Raw genomic sequence first — 23454 nt, forward strand, 5'->3', positions numbered from 1 at the left:
CACAACATCAGGTTCAGCTTGATGAGAAATGTTTCCTGAATCTGAGATTTCTCCATCAGACAAAACCTCCCTCATGGCCCCTTGAGATTGGTGTGAGGGTATGTCAGAACAGTTATCATCAGCGCCCTTTTGCTCTTCAGTGTTTAAAACAGAGCAATCGCGCTTTCTCTGATAAGTAGGCATTTTGGATAAAAGATTTGCTATGGAGTTATCCATTACAGCCGTTAATTGTTGCATGGTAATAAGTATTGGCGCACTAGATGTACTAGGGGCTTCCTGCGTGGGCAAAACTGGTGTAGACACAGTAGGGGATGATGTAGTATCATGTTTACTCCCCTCATTTGAGGAATCATCTTGGGCAATATCATTATCTGTGGCATTACTGTCCTTACTTTGTTTGGACACTATGGCACAATTATCACATAAATTTAAATGGGGAGACACATTGGCTTTCATACATATAGAACATAGCTTATCTGATGGTACAGACATGTTAAACAGGCTTAAACTTGTCAACAAAGCACAAAAAACGTTTTAAAATAAAACCGTTACTGTCTCTTTAAATTTCAAACTGAAAACACTTTATTACTGAATATGTGAAAAAGTATGAAGGAATTGTTCAAAAATTACCACAGTGTCTTAAGGCATTAAAAGTATTGCACACCAAATTTCAGAGCTTTAACCCTTAAAATAACGGAACCGGAGCCGTTTTTAAATTTAACCCCTATACAGTCCCAGCTATATGCTTTGCTGAGACCCAACCAAGCCCAGAGGGGAATACGATACCAAATGACGCCTTCTAGAAGCTTTTTTAGTGATTCTTAGATCCTCACACATGCATCTGCATGCCTTGCTCTCCAAAAACAACTGCGCAGTAATGGTGCGAAAATGAGGTTCAGTCTATAACTAGAAAGGCCCCCAGACTAAAAAAGGTGTCCAACACAGTGCCTGCCGTTTTTTTAAACGTTCCCCAAGATAATAATGCCAATTATTAGCTAGAATCTGCATAATATGCCCCAATAAAGCAATCGTTTTAGCCCATAAAAATGTCTACCAGTTTTTAAGCCCTTTTTAAAGCCCTTTATTCTTTTATGTTTGACTAAGAAAATGGCTTACCGGTCCCCATGAGGGGAAATGACAGCCTTCCAGCATTACATGGTCATGTTAGAAATATGGCTAGTCATACCTTAAGCAGAAAAGTCTGCTAACTGTTTCCCCCAACTGAAGTTACTTCATCTCAACAGTCCTGTGTGGAAACAGCAATCGATTTTAGTTACTGTCTGCTAAAATCATCTTCCTCTTACAAACAGAAATCTTCATCCTTTTCTGTTCAGAGTAAATAGTACATACCAGCACTATTTTAAAATAACAAACACTTGATAGAAGAATAAAAACTACATTTAAACACCAAAAAACTCTTAACCATCTCCGTGGAGATGTTGCCTGTGCAACGGCAAAAAGAATGACTGGGGTGGGCGGAGCCTAGGAGGGATTATGTGACCAGCTTTGCTGGGACTCTTTGCCATTTCCTGTTGGGGAAGAGAATATCCCACAAGTAAGGATGTAACGCCGTGGACCGGACACACCAATGTTGGAGAAATAGTGTTGTTTGCCGACAACATCACACTCCTGTTTACTTCCCCCTTGCAGTCAGTACAGTCGTTAATGAAATTGATGTCTTGGGACGGTGTTCTTAGTTTTTACAAGTTAAATGTTTCCAAGACGGAAGCCCTACATATCAACATAGATAAAAAAAATATTAGCCTCTTTGCAAGAAGCTTATAGTTTTAATTGGACAAATACCCATATTAAACACTTAGGAGTCTTTTTGGGGCCAGACCTGCCTCAGGTGATTGCTAGCAACTTAACTGAGAAATTACCGGGATTCAGGGCCCTATTAAAGTCCTGGGAGTTCTCAGAGATTTCCTGGACGGGCAGGATAGCCGCAATTAAAATGTCTTTCTTACCAAAGATCAACTATTTATTTTGCTGCATCCCTCTACAAGTCCCATGCAGTATATTATACAGGGTATCATATCCACATATATCTGGAGAGGTAAGAAACCTAGCACCTCCAGACATATCCTCAGAATTTGATCAGACGGGGAGAGCTAGCCTTACCAAATGTTATTTTATAGTATGAGGCGTCGAGACTGTCGAAAAGGTCTTGTTACCAGAGCATTTTAAACTGAATTAATCTGGATCCCTCCTTGCTACAGAAAGAAGCTGGGAATTGATCACCCCATCCTTCTAGATAACTTACAATTTTGGGATAAGATTAAACACTAAATATTTCTCCACATCCCTCACCAATACAGTCTATTAAAGGAATAGTTAGTTGCATGCAAGAGACACACATTTTATTTTGGCATACTTTAGGCCCCACACAGATTAGAGACTTATATGTAAATGGGAAATCGCTGGACATTAATTCTTTCATAGACATTCTCTCAGTCCCACAGAGTGATCTAGGCCTGACCGTGGACTCCAGAGTTTGGAATAGCGCTTACATTTGCTAGAAAAACTTTGCACTGTGCTACGCTTTGAGAATTGCACTACAAAGTGGCCGTGAGATGGCATTTAGTTCCCTCACACCTCCAAAAGATTTTTGGGAATTCATCTCCCTTGTGTTGGAGGTTATGTGGGCAAATAGGTTCATGGATACATATTTGGTGGGAATGTCCTAGACTGCTGCAGTTCTGGAAAGATTGTTTTAGTCTTCTAGGCAGTATGAATTATAACATATTTCAGACCCGAGCTAGGCCCACTCCATCTTTTTTTTTTCCTAAAATGTCCCTGGCCAGAAAATGTATAGTATACTTCTTGACAACAGTCAAACTCATGATAGCTAGGGAATGGAAACAGAGCTCACCTCCTAGAGTTCAAATGGTTCTGAATTGCCTGAACTACATTAAAAGGATGGAAGAATATGCCTTCTGAATTAATGATAAGACTAGCCTCTATCGGGAAATCTGGTCACAATGGATGGAGATTTGTGCCGATCAATTAACGCATACCTATGACCTAATAATACACCCCCATTTTTTTTTCCCCCTAAAATTGCTCAAAACACGCCACCACTTTTTTTAATTCACTTCCCAAGATATATGGGTTGTATGTTGTCAAGACCTCTGAAATGTATTAACTAATGTGACGGTCACATAATTATGGTCTTGGAAATTGGTATAACGCCATTAGGATTTAAATTGTATCAGCATATAGCAGTCATTAGCTATTTATCCCTAAAAAAAGTAGGGTATTCATATGAGGCATAGTGAACTGGATTGTTTACTTTGATTGCCACGTTTGATGTATATCAACAAATGTCATTGTTCAGCCTTATTAGTATTGTGTTAAAATATGTATGATACAGATGTATAATGTGTCATTTTGTTTGTCATTGAAATACCTTAAGAAAAATTGATAGAAAAAAAAAAACAGAATGTGCTAGACACATCTTTTCCCTTTGATATCTGGCTCTAACGTTTTAATAAACTTTCCTAAAATTAAATTTAAGAATGACACTACTCACCATTATGATCAACTCAGCCAAGAAATGTATACTCCTGAACTTGAAAAAAATAAAATCTACCACCAATTACAACTTGGAGAACGACAGTAACTCACTCACTACAACTTGAAAAATATCACTATACACAATCCAAGCGCACAGATGATTACCCCCCCACCTGTTTTCTATGGGAAGAATATCTAAACAAATAAAGCTAAACACAAACCATTTCACGCACCCTACATCATATCATTCTACCAACCTTGAAATATTGGAAATATTTGACAAGAAATATTGTGCCTTTCTATATTGGGTATGCCTTTTGTGTTTAAGTGTTAATAATAATGATTTAACCTGTCTGTTATATATGTTTGTCATAATGATGCATATGACTGTAAATCCTATTCATTCATCTGTCTTGAAAGAATGTTACTAATGTTGTATTGTACGATTTAAATTGTATATTCAAGTTAAAAACTAATTAAATGTTTTAAACTAGTAGCCTGTCCTGTTAAGCTTGGGTCAGTAATACAAAAATAACATACTGTAACAAAGGAGCGTGACATTTTAGCTTTATCCCAGGTGTTGCTATGGAATATGTTTTCTTTAAAGTGATATTAAACAGTTCTCCTTTAGTAAAAATGAATATGTTAAGTTAAAGTAAAAAAACAAGATTGTGTAAAAAGAAAAAAGAAAAAGAAAAAACACAAACAACTTGCTTGTTTTCTTGCAAAATGAGCACTTAGAAATATTTAGTTTAGCTCATGCCCTCAGTGTGAAAAGAAAGCTGACATGTTGGCAACTTAGGTTGCATTCTGACTAATCTGAGCAAATCTGACTATTATTTAGTCTATTCACTTTTTTAGCAAACCAGCTCATGTTACTCTAGAAGTTTTATTACATAAGGCTAAGGTAAACCTTCCCGCAGAGGCCACAGCCTCCTTGTACTAATGGACACTGCACAAATGTAGTGTAAAGAAATAAAAGGTTGAATCCAATAAAAATGATAAATAATGCATATTGCAATGATTTCTATTAAATATAAGCCACTGCCTTTATTAATTACAACAATGAGACAGACTGTTTAACATCCTTTTAGGTGTTAATGACTTATAACTATCATCAACATTTTCTTCAGAAGATGAAAAAACTTTGCAGTAAAGAAAAAAAAAAGTATCTATAAAGGAAACAAACTTGAAAAAAAAAAAAGACTGAAAATAAAATAAAAGCAAGCTGGAAAAATAGATATTCAGAGAAAGTAAAAACATCTAAGAAGACAGACAGACAGACAGCAACCATTACAAACATTCTTAACATGGACGAAGCTCCCCAACGCAAAAAAAAAGAAAAGAAATGGCTCACCGAATGTATACATTTTTGTAGGTTGTTGTGCTTTAAAAGCTATTATCCATAAGGTTTAGCATTGACGACAGAAGTAAAAAGGTGAGGCGCTGTTAGAAAGAAGTACTACATGCTGTCAACTTGCACTCAGAAGGGTTCTTCATCTTTAAGAAGAGTATGCTATTGATTTCTGTACTTAAAAGCTGGGATATATCAAAAGCAGGGCAAAGAAGTGTTTTATTGACACATTAATGTCCATGTCACTTTTATTCACTTCTGTGAAAATAACAAAAATAACTAAACAAAAAATATAAATGCATCTTCAAGGGATCGAACAAGTGACAGTTATTTATTTCTTCCTTGCATCTGAGAGAGGGCTTAATTAAAGTTTTTTTGTTATTTAAAAATGGATGCTCATGTAATGGGGGAGAGGGATGGAGTAACATTTTTTTGTCTTTATGCTTGTGAGGTCCAACAATAGAACAAGTAAGATTTCTTAAAGGGACATTAAGCCCAAAATGTTTCTTTCATAATTCAGATAGAGGACACAATTTTTCAAAAGTTTCCAATTTACTTCTATTATCATTTTTTTTCATTCTCATGTTATTCTTTGTTGAAGAGATACCTAGGTAGGTAGCGTGCACATGCCTAAAGCACTACACATCAGGAAACAGTGCTGCAATCTAGTGCCCCTGCTAATGTATAACATTGTTGCAAAACTGCTGCTATATAGTGAGGCAGACACGTGCACACTCTTGAGCTTACATTTCTGCTTTTCCACAAAGGATAACAAAAAAACTAAGATAATTTGATAATAGAAGTAAATTAGAAAGTTGTTTAAAATGTTATGTTCTATCTAAAGCATGAAAGAAAAAAATTGGGTTTTATGTCCCTTTAAGGAACAATGGAAAAATGACGCACTTATTCGTTATAGCAGAACACAAAGGGGTAAAACACATAGCTAAAAGTACTGGGAACCACAGAGAACTGTGAGATTATCGGTAGCAGTTGCATGACCCTACCAATAACCAACTGTATTCAGCTCAGGAGCTGTTGAGCTTGCAAAGTATACAAGTATTATAGTAGGGATCATCGCTGCTAGTCATTTAAAGGGACAGTCAACACTTCCGTTCACATGATTTGGTATTGAAAATAAAAAACCGAAGACATGCCTGCACTATACCCCTCCTGCCTTGCCACCTTGCTTCTGTCCTAATCAGCGTTGCTAACTTCTCTAATAACCGGTAAATATGGCAGCCGAACTCCCCCCACCGTTACGTAGCTGCCTTCTTCTTCAACTGATAAGCAAAAATCAGAATCCAGTCCTCGGACAGAAATTGCACGCGCGGGCAATTTCTGTCCTAGGACTGGATTCTGATTTGCTTATCAGTTGAAGAAGAAGGCAGCTACGTAACGGTGGGGGGAGTTTGGCTGCCATATTTACCTGGTATTAGAGAAGTTAGCGACGCTGATTAGGACAGAAGCAAGGTGGCAAGGCAGGAGGTGTATAGTGCAGGCGGGTCTCCGTTTTTTTATTTTCAATATCAAATCATGTTAAATGAAGTGTTGATTGTCCCTTTAACTATGCATATCACTTTTTAATGTACACAAAGGTCACGCGGGCTCCCCATGTGCCAATTTTTTCTTCTGAAAGCAGATTGTGCACCCTCCCAGTACCATGTACACTTTTCTTTAGCTAGTAGTGCAAACGGTAGGCACAGTCTTTTCTGCCCTGCTATCTAAAGAAGACGGTGATAGTGCAAGAAGAGCACATTATTAAATGTCAAGGCGCCAGCAGCATGTATCTTATTGGCTGTAACATTAGCCGAAGTTATTAAAAAAAAAAAAAAAAAAAATGCTTGGTACAGGGCTCTGGGCTTTCCAATTTGTGTTAAACGTGGAAGTGCAGACACTAATAATGTTCCCTTATCTTCAGCAGAGAAGGATGCCAACATTTTACACCATTTTTTTTTTTTTCAATAATTAACCAAGCAAAAGAAAACGTAATGATTATAAATATTTATGGGTGGAAATATATCACTATAGTTTACCGATTTCCCATGAGGTGAAACCATCAGATCATAAACCATACCCCAAATACATCCCTCTGACAAACACTGTACTCTGAAGGGAACCTGGCTTCAACACAGACTGAAAAACCCTTTCTCTGGAGAACACTGCACATCTTTATTCTTCAACCACCTCCAGTGGAGGTAAAGTAAAGACCAAGGTATTTGTTAGGTGGGAGGGGTTTTATAGAGTTCTTGTGGTTTGGGAATCTTTGCCTCCTCCTAGTGGCAGAGAAGAGTAATTCCTATGAGTAATGGATCGTGGACTCTCCCCTCCTGTATAAAAAATATCACTGTGGACTCTCATCACCTGTATGAAACAAATTTTACTATGGTTTACTAGTTAGGGGTTAAAAGCTACTAGCCCAGAAGGAAAAAGTTACAAGTCCACTCAATGTTAAAAATATGGAAAAAACGTCACATTTCTAACTTGACTAGTGGACCACTACAAATTTCAAGCCCTGTTTATATTATTCTTTGGCTAATCTTTGAATAAAGTCTGCCTAGCATTTATTGTTTAACCCTTTGAGTGCTAATGACGGCTCTGAGCCATCACAGAGTTTCTCACTCTGGTGCTAATGACGGCTCAGAGCCGTCATGAGCACTCTCCCACCTTGAGGAAGATTTGGGGGCTCCTTACTGCTCCTACCCCAGCAATCGTGCCTGTAGATTGACAGGCATTGCCGGGGCTTTACGTGATGCTCGGTGACGTCACACGCAATTACGTGATGACGTCACCGTGCAACTTTATTTATACTTAACAATGTTAAGTATAGGAGGAGGGGGCATGCTGCTTAGAAGCCTGTATCTCAGGCATCTAAGCAGCTACAGACCCCCAAGACCCACTGTTGGAAAGGTAATCGCCTAACCTTTCCAACAGTGTAAGTCTTGGGGGTCTGTAAAAAAAAAAAAAAAGTTAAAAAAACAAATTTCAAAAATTAAAAAGTTAAAAGAAAATATTACCACCCAGGTGGAAATGGCTTAGCAGTCAAAGGGTTAAAGGGACACTGAACCCAATTTTTTTCTTTCGTGATTCAGATAGATCATACAATTTTAAGCAACTTTATAATTTACTCCTATTATCAAATTTTCTTCATTCTCTTGCTATCTTTATTTGGAAAAAAAAGTCTAGAACTTTGGACAGCACTTGTTTATTGGTGGATGAATGTATCCACTAATCAGCAAGAACAACCCAGGTTGTTCACCAAAATGGGCCGGCATCTAAACGTACATTCTTCCTTTTCAAATAAAGATATCAAGAGAATGAAGAACATTTGCTAATAGGACTAAATTAGAAAGTTGCTTAACCCCTTAATGACCGCAGCACTTTTTCATTTTCTGTCCGTTTGGGACCAAGGCTATTTTTACATTTTTGCGGTGTTTGTGTTTAGCTGTAATTTTCCTCTTACTCATTTACTGTACCCACACATATTATATACCGTTTTTCTCGCCATTAAATGGACTTTCAAAAGATACCATTATTTTCATCATATCTTATAATTTACTATAAAAAACATTATAAAATATGAAGAAAAAATGGAAAAAAAACACACTTTTTCTAACTTTGACCCCCAAAATCTGTTACACATATACAACCACCAAAAAACACCCATGCTAAATAGTTTCTAAATTTTGTCCTGAGTTTAGAAATACCCAATGTTTACATCTTCTTTGCTTTTTTTGCAAGTTATAGGGCCATAAATACAAGTAGCACTTTGCTATTTCCAAACCACTTTTTTTCAAAATTAGCGCTAGTTACATTGGGACACTAATATCTTTCAGGAATCCCTGAATATCCATTGACATGTATATATTTTTTTTTTTCAAAGACATCCCAAAGTATTGATCTAGGCCCATTTTGGTATATTTCATGCCACTATTTCACCGCCAAATGCGATAAAATAAAAAAAATTGTTCACTTTTTCACAAATTTTTTCACAAACTTTAGGTTTCTCACTGAAATTATTTACAAACAACTTATGCAATTATAGAATAAATGGTTGTAAATGCTTCTCTGGGATCCCCTTTGTTCAGAAATAGCAGACATATATGGCTTTGGCTTTGCTTTTTGGTAATTAGAAGGCTGCTAAATGCCACTGCGCACAATACGTGTTTTATGCCCAGCATTGAAGGGGTTAATTAGGGAGCAAGTAGGGAGCTTCTAGGGTTAATTTTAGCTTTAGTGTAGTAGACAACCCCAAGTATTGATCTAGGCCCATTTTGGTATATTTTATGCCACCATTTCACCGCCAAATGCGATCAAAGTAAAAAAAACGTTAATTTTTTCACAATTTTAGGTTTCTCACTGAAATTATTTACAAACAGCTTGTGCAATTATGGCACAAATGGTTGTAAATGCTTCTCTGGGATGCCCTTTGTTCAGAAATAGCAGACATATATGACTTTGGCGTTGCTTTATGGTAATTAGAAAGTCGCTAAATGCTGCTGCGCATCACACGTGTATTATGGCTAGCAGTGAAGGGGTTAATTAGGTAGTTTGTAGGGAGCTTGCAGGGTTAATTTTAGCTTTAGTGTAGAGATCAGCCTCCCACCTGACACATCCCACCCCCTGATCCCTCCCAAACAGCTCCCTTCTCTCCCCCACCCCACAATTGTAATAAGTTTTTTTTTTTTGTTTTTTTTTTAAGAAAGAAAAAAAAAAAAAAAAAGCATTTTTACATATGCTGTGTTTAGGATCCCCCCTTAACCCCCAACCTCCCTGATCCCCCCCAAAACAGCTCTCTAAGCCTCCCTCTCAGCCTTATTGGGGGCCATCTTGGGTTCTGGCAGCTGTCTGCCAGTACCCAGTTTGAACAATCAAATGTTTATTTTTTATTTTTATTTTTTTATTTTTTCTGTAGTGTAGCTCAATCCCCCAACCCCCCCCCCCAACCCCCCCACGACCTAAATCACACCTAAGGGTTTTTTATAGATTTAAATTTTGTCCCACTTTTATTTTGGGACACATTTTTTCCCGTAGTGTAGCGGTTCCCACCCGCTCCCTCCCCGTGCACGCGCCCGCCCCTGCCCCTCGTGCACGCGCCCCCGGACTTACCCGCCCACGATCCCACCCCCTCCACATGACCAGGGCCATCGATGGCCGCCACCCACCTCCCACACCGGCTCCCACCCACCAACAATACCGGCCATCGATGTCCGGTGCAGAGAGGGCCACAGAGTGGCTCTCTCTGCATCGGATGGCCGTAAAAGGTTATTGCAGGATGCCTCCATATCGAGGCATCACTGCAATAACCGGAAAGCAGCTGGAAGCGAGCAGGATCGCTTCCAGCTGCTTTCCACACCGAGGACGTGCAGGGTACGTCCTCAGGCGTTAACTGCCTTTTTTCTGAGGACGTACCCTGCACGTCCTCGGTCGTTAAGGGGTTAAAATTGCATGCTCTATCTGAATCACAAAAGAAAAGATTTGGGTTCAGTGTCCCTTTAATTAGTCTAATCACAACTGCATCCCTTGTTCCTCTGTGTTTAGATCCAAGCCTGATTTTCGTTTTCTACTTAAAAGGATATTTATACTGAAAAATCTGTATCCTTTATTGTATCCCTAATTACTTGTCAGTGTCCTCCCCAGGACCTTTTTAACGAGTGCACCACCTGGCTGATTTTACTGACCACCCAGCTTACATTTTAGGCATTATCAAGCTAAGATTAGATAATATTAAAAATGTTTAATGTTTTACATAAATTTATGTGTTAAATTATGCAATTATTTTGCATAATACGTTATATTAGAAAGTATTACACTGCCCCCCAGCTGGCTACTTTATAATGTCACCCAGCTGCCAAAAATGTATGTGGAGAACACTGTTGGTTATGCTAGCTGCAGAGTATTAAACAAGCAGGAAATAGCATTTTTTTTATTCGAAATAGCTTGTTTTGCTCATTAAAACCGCCACTCATTGTTGGCAATGATATGCCCACTTAAATGAGCTGAGCCTGCAGAAAAAGCAGACCTACTAAAAGTTAGGTATGAAATTTCTTTTTAAGTTATGGGTGGGGGATAATATAAAAAAAAAAAATCACAAACCACGCTGGGAGGTAAATATGTCTTGCTGCCTCTTGTTCTCTTGGTAGCTTTGTTTTAAAAACAGGAATGTAAGCTTAGGAGCCAGTCCGTTTTTGGTTCAGACCCTGTGTAGCACTTGCTGATTGGTAGCTACATTTATGATAATAGGAGTAAATTAGAAACGTGCTTAAAATTGCATTCTCTATCTGAAGCATGAAAGAAAAAATTTGTGTTTGATATCCCTTTAACACCTAAGGTTCATGATGCTAGGGGTAACCTAGAAGCAATGGAGTTTAATATAAGTGCACTGATTAGAGCACATCTCATTTTTGATGCAGAAATATGTAATGAGGATCTTCTGGTCGCCAGCAGAGAAATACATGTCTAAAGAGACAAAAAGTAAAAAACATTTTGGGATAACTACCCCAGCATATTACTTTAACAATTTTGAATTAGAAAGTTTCCATTAGCTCAGAGACTGGCACCTTTGTAAGCAAGCCCCATGCTTATCCAGAATTATTTTATATATTATCCTGGATTATAATATATGAAATCTAATAATCTAGATAACTTGTTCTTTTTATGCAATGATGAGACTGTTTTTTTGTGGTTTAAGGTTATAATTTTGTTTTTCAATCCAAGACAAAAATTAACAACCAGAGAAATATACATGACATAGGTGCTCTTAACATTTCTCCTTAAACGAGGCACAATACACTGGAGACTGACGAATTACCAGAGATCAACTGGAAGACAACTAGGGAGACGCATTGCAATACAGGATTTTAGAAAGCTTTCTGTCTTTCTTTAAAAATAATGAATACTTTTATATGCACATATATTATAGTGCATTATTTTATTATGCCAAGTAGATTTCTATCAGTGGTGCATGAATATATATACGTGTGTATATGTATAAAAAAAAATGTAGGAAAATCACCTATTAAATTATCCAAAACCCAGGTTACGTACAACCGATCTAAAAAAAAAAGATATTGCAGACTTAGAAAAAGTTTACAGAAGGGCTACAAAGCTAATAAGGGGGATGGATAATTTAAGTTATAAAGGAGAGGTTAGCCAAACAGGGTCAGTTTTCACTAGAAAAAAAAGGCACTTGAGAGGCAACATGATTACTTTTCATAAATATATTCAAGGCCCATATAAAGAGACGGTGGAAGCTTTGCTTATTCCAAGAAAATTGTTTGTGACAAGAGGTCACAATTTAAGGCTTGAGGAATGGAGCTTTAATCTCCTGCAACAAACATTTTTTTACTGTAAAAGCAATCATGGAACTCATTATCTAAGGATGTAGTAAATGCCAATACCTTAGATAAATTTAAAAATGGTCTAGATACATTTCTGGCTAGAAACAGACTTCAGGGATATGGCTGCTTGTGTTAAATGAGTCACCTTTTTAATGAGATTAATGCAAGATCAACTGGAACTTTTTTGTAAGTATATTAAGATTTGTACAGGTTGAATTCAATGGACTTCTGTCTTTTTCAACCTCATCTACTATGTTACTATACAAGGGCATTTAAAATTGTATTCAGCAAATACAAACATACCTGACCAGGATCATTGTACCAAAGTTCTTCATGAAGTCGATCCGGGTGAGCCTTTTTTCTTTTTATTTCTGCGATCACATCAATAACTTCTGAGTCTGAACTGCAGCTACTGTCGTCATCCGTGTCACAATCAGAATCACTGGAGATCTCTGAGAAAAAGATACCAATTTAGTTGTTTGTTTTTTTTACCTAAACTTTGCTTTTAATAGGTCATTTACTCTATGTAGCAATTTTGTTGCCAATGACATGGAAAAGTACATGCACAAGAAAACCTAAACATTTCTATAAAATCATTTTTTGTTTTGTTTTAATGAGAAATGCCTTGCAAATCTACTCAATTCACTTTTTTAATTTATTTCAGAAAATTTTACAAGCATTCCAATAACAAACGTTTCACATATAAGAACTTTCACAGAAACAACACATAGAACTATGCAAGAAAATACAATAGAACTTAGTCTAAAATGTTGCATATAGTCAGCATTCCATACACTGGCAGTAGCAAATTATAATAAATTAATATTCTTAATTTTAACAGGGTCCAAGCATGAGAGAGCTCTTAAAGAATAATAAACTGCTAAATGAGTTAAAGGTATAATCCTAGATGTAGATATGGGACATGGGTAGATTAATTAGTTGTGTCAAGAATCAAGAGTTAGGTTTAGGTTTTTATTTAGTTTGGGCTGGAGTGTCAGATATGGGTCATGGCTAGACAAAAGTCCAGTCTATTTGTAATGAGATAAAAACACAATTTATTGCTTACCAGATAAATTCCTTTCCTTACGGATAGGGAGAGTCCACGGCTTCATTCCTTACTGTTGGGAAATACAACACCTGGCCACCAGAAGGAGGCAAAGATACCCCAGCCAAAGGATTAAAGGGACAGTGAACACCAGAATGTTTGTTGTTTAAAAAGATAGATAATCCCTTTATTACCCATTCCCCAGCATTGCATAACCAACAGTTATAACAATACACTTTTTACCACTGTGATTACCTTGTATCTAAACCTCAGCAGACTGCCCCCTTATTTCAGTTCTTTTGACAGACATGCATTGTAGCAAATCAGTGCTTACTCCTAGGTAACTTCACATACGTGAGCGCAATGTAATCTATATGACATATGAACTAATGCCCTCTAGTGGTGAAAAACTGTCAAAATGCATTTAGATAAGAGGCGGCCTTCAAGGTCTAAGAAATTAGCATATGAGCCTATCTAGGTTTAGCTTTCAACTAAGAATACCAAGAGAAAAAAGCAAAAATTGGTGATAAAAGTAAATTAGAGAGTTGTTTAAAATTGCATGCCCTATCTGTATCATGAATGTTTATTTTGGACTTGACTGTCCCTTTAAATATCCCTCCCACTTCCTCATTACCCCAGTAATTCTGCCGAGGGAACAAGGAAAAGTAGGAGAAACAGCGTATAAATGGTGCCAGAAGAATAAAATAAATAGGGGACCGCCCATAGACAAGAAAAAGCGGGCTGGGGCCGTGGACTCTCCCTATACGGAGGGAAAGGAATTTATCTGGTAAGCATAAATTATGTTTTCCTTCCTAAAATAGGGAGAGTCCACGGCTTCATTCCTTACTGTTGGGAAAACTATATCCAAGTTTCAGAGGACACCGAATGAATAACGGGAGGGAACAAAAAGGAAGAGGCGGACCCTATTCTGAGGGCACCACAGCCTGCAAAACTTTTCTCCCAAAAGCTGCTTTGGCCTTGTTCTTAAAGGCCCAAGAGGAAGCCACTGCTCTGGTGGAATGAGCCGTTATCCTCTCAGGACGATGTCCCGCTGTCTAGTAAGCTAAGTGGATGACAATCCTTACCAAAAAGATAGGGAAGTTGAAGTAGCCTTCTGCCCCTTACTCTTCCCCGAATAGACAACAAACAGAGGAAGATTGTCTAAACTCCTTAGTAGCCTGAAGATAGAACTTCAAGGCGAGAACCATATCCAAATTGTGAAGTAAGCATTCCTTCGATGGAGTAGGATTAGGACACAAGGAAGGAACCAAAATCTCCTAATTGATGTTGCAATCTGACACAACCATAGGAAGAAAACCTCATTTAATACTGCCTTATCTGCATGGGAAAAAAAAAAAAAAAAATCAGACAATGGGGTTTACATTGCAAAGCAGAGATCTCAGAAACTCTGCACGCAGAGGCAATAGCCAATAAAAAGAGAACCTTCCAAGATAGCAATTTAATGTCAACGGAATGCAGAGGCTCAAACGGAACCTGTTGCAAAACCACAAGAACAAGATTTAGGCTCCAAGGAGGAGCCCTAGATCTAAACACAGGTCTGATCCTAATCAAAATCCTTAAAGAACTGCTCGTGTGAAAGCTCAGTCAGTCAGTCTCATGAGCAATAAAACCGACAGGGCCGAAAACTGTCCCCTCAGGGAACTAGCAGAAAGGCCCTTCTCAAGCCCATCCTGGAGAAAAGATAAGATCCTGGCAACCTTAATTCTGTGCCAGAAAAAACACGCTCTTCTCGTTCCCCCCCCTGATGATTGATGTAAGCCACAGAGGTTATATTGACTGATTGGAATCTGATAAACTGGGATAAACCCAGAAGTAGCCAAGCCTTCAAGGCCTTGAACATTGCCCTTAGTTCCGAAATATTGATCAGGAGGGAGGACTCCTCCCGAGTCCATAACCCCTGTACCTTCCTGGCACCCCAAACTGCTCCCCATCCGGATAGGCTTGCGTCCTTAGTCACAATCTCCCAGGATGGTCTTAAGAAGCAAGTCCCTCTGGACAGATCTGGACAGAGCCACCAAGAGAGCGATTCTCTCGACCAGCTGTCTAATACAATCTGTTGAGACAGATCTGAATGATCGACGTTCCACTGCCTCAGCATTCACAGTTGTAAAGGTCTGACACGGAACCTGGCAAAAGGAATGAAGTCCATGCAGGACACCATGAGACCAATCACCTCCATACACTGAGCCACAGAGGGACTCAAGGAGGTCAGGAGGGCAAGACATGCCGAAGTTAGCTTGCAACGTCTCTGGTCTGTTAGAATTATCCTCATGGATATGGAGTCTATTATAGCACCCAGGAATTCCACCCTGGTACTTGGGATAAGAGAACTCTTTTCCAAGTTTATCTTCCATCCATGTGATCGAAGAAGACTGAGAAGGTACTCCGAGAATTCTTCTGCAAGATGAAAGGATGGTGCTTGTACCAGAATATTGTCCAAGTATGGGGCTACTGCAATACCCCGAGTTCTGGCAATGGCTAGAAGAGCCCCCAGAACCTTGGTAAAGCTTCTTGGAGCAGTAGTTAGGCCAAACGGAAAAGGCAATGAACTGGAAGTGCTGGTCCAGGAATGCGAACCTCAGGAATTGAAAGTGTTCCCTGTGGATTGGAACATGAAGGCAAGCGTCCATCAGATCTATAGTGGTCATAAACTGGCCTTCTTGAATTAAAGGAAGGATGGACCTTATCGTCTCCATCTTAAAGGAAGGGACACTGAGAAATGTATTTAAGCACTTTAGGTCCAGAATTGGGCGGAAAGTTCCCTCCTTCTTTGGGACCATGAAAAGGTTTGAATAAAATCCCAAACCTCTTTCTTCGATAGGCACCGGGACAACAACTCCTAAGGAGGATAGATCCCGAACGCACCCTAGAAAGGCATCCCTCTTTTCTGGTCTGGTCGAGAGAAGGAATCTGCCGCTTGGCTGATACCCAAGATACCACCTCCAGGACCCACGGATCATGTACATCCTTGAACCAGGCGTCTGAAAAAAAAAAAAAAGAGACAGCCTGCCCCCTACACGATCCGATCCCAGATTGGGGGCCGCCCCTTCATGCCGTTTTGTTTTTGGCATGCTTCTTATTTTGCTTGGATTTATTCCAGGACCGAGCCGGATTATTGTCGTTGGGATTTGTCAGAACGAAAGGAGCAAAAATTAGAAGATTGTCGTCCCTTAGACTTGTTGTTCTTATCTTGTGGTAGGAAGGAACCCTTGCCTCCGGTAACCGTAGAAATAATGGAATCCAGGGTGAATGGTAGATGGGGTAACCAGTTCAGTGACACTAATAACACAGACAGAAAAGACCAAGCAGCTCCAAATAAAGACTTGCAGTACAATTATAGTATTTATTGTTCTGTGCAAACAGTAAACAGTAACAGTAGTAAACCTCTAACGTTTACTTTTGGCACAGACAATAACTACTATTGTTGTACTGAACGTATTTATTTGGAGTCGCTTGTTCCTTTCTGGTAGTATAACCGATTCAGAGGTTTGGAGTACCACTGTGTGCTCCTCTATCAGTGCTATCTGCCAGTCCTGCTTACACATAAAAGAACCACTGATTGCTCTATTTATCTACCCATAACTTATTGCAACCTCACAGCAGCTGATAGGAGACAACCTTCTCCTGTGACGTAGGAACTCCATCCAGGAGCCGGTTTGGAGGAGCAAAGCCCACTTAAAAGAGGGAGCATGGAGTTGAACGGAGCAAAGTACTTGACACGGGCTTCAGTCAGGCTACTCACCAGGCATAAAGAGAACCATTAGAGGACTTTGTTATCCATTTCTGGCTGTACTTTCGTGGAGGTATGTTAACTTGCAGCAATAATATACAAGCGGCCACTTCTTCTACATTGTTGGATACGAGCAATAATGATCGATTGCTTTACTTCTGAAACTCAAGGAAGACTTTCTTTTGGAGTTTATACATTTTGGTATTAACTGCCACTGTTTACTTAATGCCTTTTCGTCCTTTTACGGAAGGACATATGCAGCTTAATAATACATTGGGACTCACTGCAATACTTTACATTGAACATTTCTGGGCACTCATTCATTTCATTGTCTATAACATTGAGGCATACTGCTTTTGCTCTCGAGGACGCATATTGCATGCCCTTGTCAGTTCGCCTAATAGCAGCTGGAACTTAGTGTCTCTTCTCAAAAAACATGGCCGATATTGATAAATGGGTAGTTGGAGATGCATAGTGTCCTTAAACAGCATTTTTCTGAGCTTGTGCAACAGCTGTGTCAAGCCCTAACAAATACAATGCTGTCTTCAGCAGCTCCTGTTCAATGGAGGAGCTACAAATAAAGAAGTATCGTCACACTGAAAGCAATGATGAGCCTGTAACCAGAAACAAGGAGATCAGCAGCTTGGAGAAACCCAGCTTAGGACCCTATGTTGCTTCAGATTCCTTGTGACAAAGCTGTCACCACTGTGGAGACTGATGTTCAATATCTTTTATAGCGGCTTGCAAAGTAACCCTGAGGTGAGCCATAACCTAGAAAACCTGAATGCATCTGGCCAAGGACACCTAACAGCTGTATTCATGGGCTGTTCTCTCCTTGACACTGAGTAACTTCGGTATTGGCCAATTCAGGGCTTCTGTCAATTCTTCTTGGTTCTGTTTGATAAAATGTCTGTGGAAGAGAAAAAAAAGGCGCAAAGAAGGATAAAGGGAGGCTTTTGCATTTAAAAAATGAGGAAGGAAGGTAGATGGCTTTAGGGCCGTCTTAAAGATTTTATCAATCTTTTTCACAGATTGAGGACCCTCCACCTGCAAACAAAATAAAACTCTGAGGCAATTAAAACTTCCCACATGTATGTGCTTCAATTTTAAATGAAAGGACACATCTGCTACTTTGTCAGCAAGGGGTCCTGTGTTTCTGAATAATTGTCGTCAGCTGAGCAGGTAGATTCTAATTCAATTCTACTTCTGCATAGGGTACCCTAGATGTGTCACTCCTCAGTATATCCCAGATGATCCCAGGACTTGCAAACTTTCTTCTTCTGCCCTTTACATGTGTTTATGTTAACAGGTGGAGGCATGAAATCCGTCCGTTGTGAAATTGCAGAGTGGATGTACAGTTTTAAGTTAGGAGGCAGATCAGAAAAAGAGCCCTGGGGATAACCCTAGTGGGTGACAAATCCCTAAATACTCTGCTGTAAATGAAACACAGCATGACCTTGTCTAGCATTAGAGTCAGCACTTTGGTCACAAAGCTGAATAGGGGCACAAACACTTTCTTACATATACACATATGAGAAGGGTTTAAGCTGCAACAGTTTGCTCTATAATGGATTGGAATAGTAAAGATATGCGAGTATCAAAAATGAGATGACAGCAAAGAAATACAGTACAGGCATACCTTGTTTTGCTGCGCTTCACAGTTATATTGTGTTCTCACAACTTTAAGTTGTGTGGCAACCCTGGGTTGAGCAAGACTAGTGTACAAAATAACAGCGGGTGGGAGCAGCAAGCAGTACAACGGTCCTTTATTAGTTGCAAATTAAAAAAAATGTAACAAGTTTAGGAGATTAGCTATACAGCTGATGTGTTTTGGCAGTTAGCCATATGAATTTAGAAACACACCCCTTTATAGGGTCATCTAATCCAGTGTTTTTCAACCAGTGTGCCGTGAGAGATCCTCAGGTGTGCCGCGGCAGACTGACAACAGTCCGGGGGTGTCCCTCTTTCAAATTTTTAAATATTGGGAGGTATGCGACAGGCTCATCAGCCATCATTTACAACCATGACATTGACATTCATTCACAGACAATCATTATGATTGTTTGTAAAAGAATGTCAATATGTCATGTATAGTTTGTAGGAGGCATGGCATGACAGCACAGTACAGTGTGTGTATATATATATATATATATATATATATATATATATATATATATATATATATATATATATATATATATATATATATATTAGGGTTGCACCGATACCATTTTTTTAAGACCGAGTACAAGTACCGATACTTTTTTTCAAATACTCGCCGATACCAATTACCGATACTTTTTTTTATGTCATGTGACAGTTTACCAAGCACAATACAGACTAATTATTTAAGATTCCTTCTTTATAATTATGAAGGACTGTAGCTCAAAAGACATTATGAAATAATAAAACAGGTTTTATTTGTCACAAAGTTCACAGAACATGTTTAGAAATAAAAATATTAAAATAAAATATATTAACAACAATAAATAACAAATATAAAATTGCAACCAACCAAAAGTGCCATACAATAAAAAATAGAACAGAATACTGTTTAATCATGGTGAACAACACTATGGGCTAGATTACATTTGACTGGCAAGCTGTACCAATGCTCTCATTACACGTCCTACTCCATTAAAGGCTATGGAGTTGGAAATGTGAACAGAGCATTGGTAAAGTTTACCAATCAAATGTAATCTAAATCTAATCCTATAATTGCAGGATGAGTGTTCATTGGGATTAACTTAATTTTTCCTATGAGTACTCTTCCTGCAATTATATAAGCTAAGATGTCCCTCAGAGTACAGTATGTTTTGAACATAATTGTGCAAGATGAGAACTAGCAGTATAAAAAGCAATCTAGCAATTAGAATAATTTTTTAAAAGTTAGTGGCAAGTTCTTTTTAAGGAACAGAAGAGAAGCATCTCTGCATGTTCAGTTATAAATCTGTTTTTGCTATCAGTAAGGAGGTTCAACTTTCCACACCACTGCATGGGGCAGAAAGATATTTTTGGGCCATTTTAGCCAGAGCTGGAAATCTCAGTTTATTAACTGCCCTGTACTTCAGGGGTTTGTCTGAACGCAGTACAGTGATCTCTCCTACAATAATACAAATAAGAGCAATTTGTATTGGCAGAACAGTAGTAAACAATTTTTAGTTTAGTCCCCACTCCAGCTTTAAATGAAATGGGAACATGCAGTTTGAAAAAAACACCACAATATAGCATATGGGTAGTAAGTGGAGGTGTCGGTTTAAGTATCGGTGCATTTGCACGAGTACAAGTACTCATGCAAGTACTTGGTATCGGTACCGATACTAGTATCGGTGCAACCCTAATATATATATATATATATATATATATATATATATATATATATATATACACATACACACACTGTATACATATCCTGTATTAGGCTACAATGTGTGATTTAGTAAAAATTATGGGATGGTGGTGTAAAAAAGTGTGCCACGGCAAAGAAAAGGTAAAAAATCACTGATCTAATCTCCTATTGGGCTAGACATTTATTAAATAATCAATTTAACCCCTAGAGTAATCACCGAAATGATGACTGATCAACCTATAACATTTCCACTTGAGTCCAGTCTGAAAGAGGTGGCGAGTTCCGGAAGTTTTGAATCCACTGTGTCTGCCGGCTAGAACGAAGCAAGTGGTAGAGAAATTTACAAGTGGTAAACTTTCCAAAGGAACATTGGCGTCTCTTAGGACCGAACGAGTCACATATTCAAGAGATCGGTAAGAGGAACTGTGTTTGTTACAGCTGTTTAGTGGATAAGGATTCCGTTCAGCCTTTGTTTATTCTTATGGTGACAAGGTGTTATTCCAGCTAATGGAGCTATGTATTAGGAGAGAATTTAAAGCCTATGATTAATACAAATTATTTTTTGACCAGTACTTTGGCCCTAACCCCTGCGTATGTGTATTGAGGAACTAAGACTTTGTATTTTATTCAAGACTAGTGTAAACATAACTTTTATATGCACTGGTAAACCAAAAAATGTGCGTGACTTGCTTTATTGCGACATTCGCTTTGTTTGGAACTGATCCTGCAATATCTCTGAGGTATGCCTGTATAAAAAGGCACAGAAGGGGGTAAACCCTTAAGGGTAATACACAAATAATGGTAAAATGTAAGACTGACGTCCGCTGTGAAGAAATAAAAAGGATAAATCACTTAGACATGTTAAGCCATGTTGTATGTTACATGATAAATGTTAAAAGGTTTGCCCGAGATCCTTTTGTGCTGGGGTTGTCAGCCATTTTCCACATTTAATTGCAACAAAACAGCAGCTAGTTCCCGGGAGGCAAACTGCTGAATTAAATGCTGTGACATCACAACAAAACGAGAATTAGCATCTATTTTTGACAGTGTTTTGACACACATACTGGAAGTGTATTTCCAAAAAAGAAAACTGTACTTTTAAAAAATAAATAAATTGTATTTAAAAATTTGTATTCTAAAAAATAAAAAATAAATCAAGTAAAAAACAAAAATTGCATCTGCCTCCCTAAAAAAGGTAAAAATTGATTTTGTAAGATTACATTTGTATGTAACAAATTGATGTACAATTATAAAGAACAAGTGCCTTTTTCATAGCAATGTTATTCTATAAAAAAAGTTAAAGTATTTTGTATCCACCATTCTTTGTTTCGAATGTAATAGAACAGAAACATCACTTGATTTATGGACTTCACAGGTTACTTTAAAGGGCCACTAAACCCAAAATATTTCTTTCATGATTCAGATAGAGAATACAAATTTAAACATTACAATTTACTTCTATTATTTATTTTGCTTTATTTTTTAGATATCCTTAGTTAAAGAAAAAGCAATGCATATGGGTGAGCCAATCACACGAGGCTTCTATGTGCAGCAACCAATCAGCAGCTACTAAGCATATCTAGATATGCTTTTCAGCAAAGAATATCAAGAGAATAAAACAAATGAGATAATAGAAGTAAATTAGAAAGATGTTTAAAATTGCATTCTCTTTCTAAATCATGAAAGAAAAAATGTGGGTTTCATGTCCCTTTAAAACAGTAAAACAATTGAGAAGATCGCAAACAAAAATAAATGGTACTCTTTACCTAATATTTCAAAGCACAGCCTTTGTTAACAATAACTGCAATCAAGCGCTTTCTGTAGCTCTGAATAAGATTTCTATACTTTTCGACTGGGGTTTTGGCCCACTCTTCTTGAAGAAACTGCTCTAGTTCTCTAAGGTTTGATGGGTGCCTTTTCCCAACTGTGAGTTTCAGAACTTCCACATATGTTCAATGGGATTCAGATCTGCACTCATAGAAGACCAGTTCAAAATAGTACAATGTTTTCTTCTCATTCATCCTTGAGTGCTTTTTGAAGTATGTTTTGGGTAATTTTGCTGCTGGAAAACCTATGAGACACAGTTTTCTGACACTGCAAGTACATTTGTTAAAGAATGCCTTTATAGTCTTCTATTTCATTTTGCCCTACACAGATTCTAGGCACCCAGTGCAACCCCAAAGCATCCCTAGGCCTCCTCCATATTTCACAGTACGGATGGTGTTCTTTTCTTTGAAAGATTAAAATTTCTCTTCTTTAAACATGGAGTTGTTGTGATTTCCCAAAAAGGCCTACTTTCATCTGTGCAATGGACATTCTCCCAGAATGACTGTGGCTTGTCAACTTGCATTTTGGAAAACTCCATTCAGGTTTTTTTGTGTCTCTCTCTCAAAATGCAAATATCTGTATCTGGTATGTAGCTATAAAACTTGTGCATTCGGATCCTTCATTAGGTAAGCACTATTCAGCTCTTTTCAGTGTCGGATTGGTTCTGGTGCAAGATCACAACGTTACGGTCTGGATTTGCACAGATCTTAACGTGGTCTTGCTCAATTATCAATCTGGCTCTGAAAAAAGCCAAATAGTACATCAGCATTCAGATCCTAGTGAAGGATTTGATTGCAGTCCCCAGGCAATGAGAAACGTGTATATATTCATGCTAATAACCTGCGGAAAATGAAGGTGCATAGTTCGTACCTGTCAGCCCCTTCGTCTACCCTTAGCTGTAGAAGTCTGCTACCAGTAGACAGACCCATCCAAGACAGGGTGCCAGTGATCTATAAAAAGAGGAGGACACTGTAATCCAGGGGATTGGCGGGCATGCCCACATTTCACCTTGGGGCATCTATGCATTGGGATAAGATTTTAACTGCCTGGATGTACTCCTGTCCACTCCTTTCCCCATTTGTAGGTATTCTGAGGAGGGCAATTGTCTTAGATTGGTTAGAGAACCCATTTCAATCAACGTGTGGATCAGCACTTCATGTTTCACCATCACCCTTGCTGGAGACAAAAAAATTGATTAAGTAATCAATGGAAAAAGTGGGAGGGATTAAAGCTTTGTTATTATGGGTTGTTTTGGCTGTTCCTATAGGTCTGGAC

At 38.3% G+C, this 23454-nt stretch overlaps 1 protein-coding gene across 1 annotated transcript in view; it reads right to left on the bottom strand.

Annotated features, from left to right (window-relative positions):
• Positions 1 to 23454, bottom strand: part of DROSHA (drosha ribonuclease III) — a 734939-nt gene that overhangs the window by 690803 nt on the left and 20682 nt on the right. The window contains exon 6 of the mRNA XM_053714616.1: positions 12511 to 12659. Coding sequence (XP_053570591.1) covers positions 12511 to 12659 — 149 coding nt within the window. The remainder of the gene's footprint in view (positions 1 to 12510; positions 12660 to 23454) is intronic.

Source organism: Bombina bombina, chromosome 5 (genome assembly GCF_027579735.1).
Source record: "Bombina bombina isolate aBomBom1 chromosome 5, aBomBom1.pri, whole genome shotgun sequence".
NCBI lineage: Eukaryota > Metazoa > Chordata > Amphibia > Anura > Bombinatoridae > Bombina > Bombina bombina.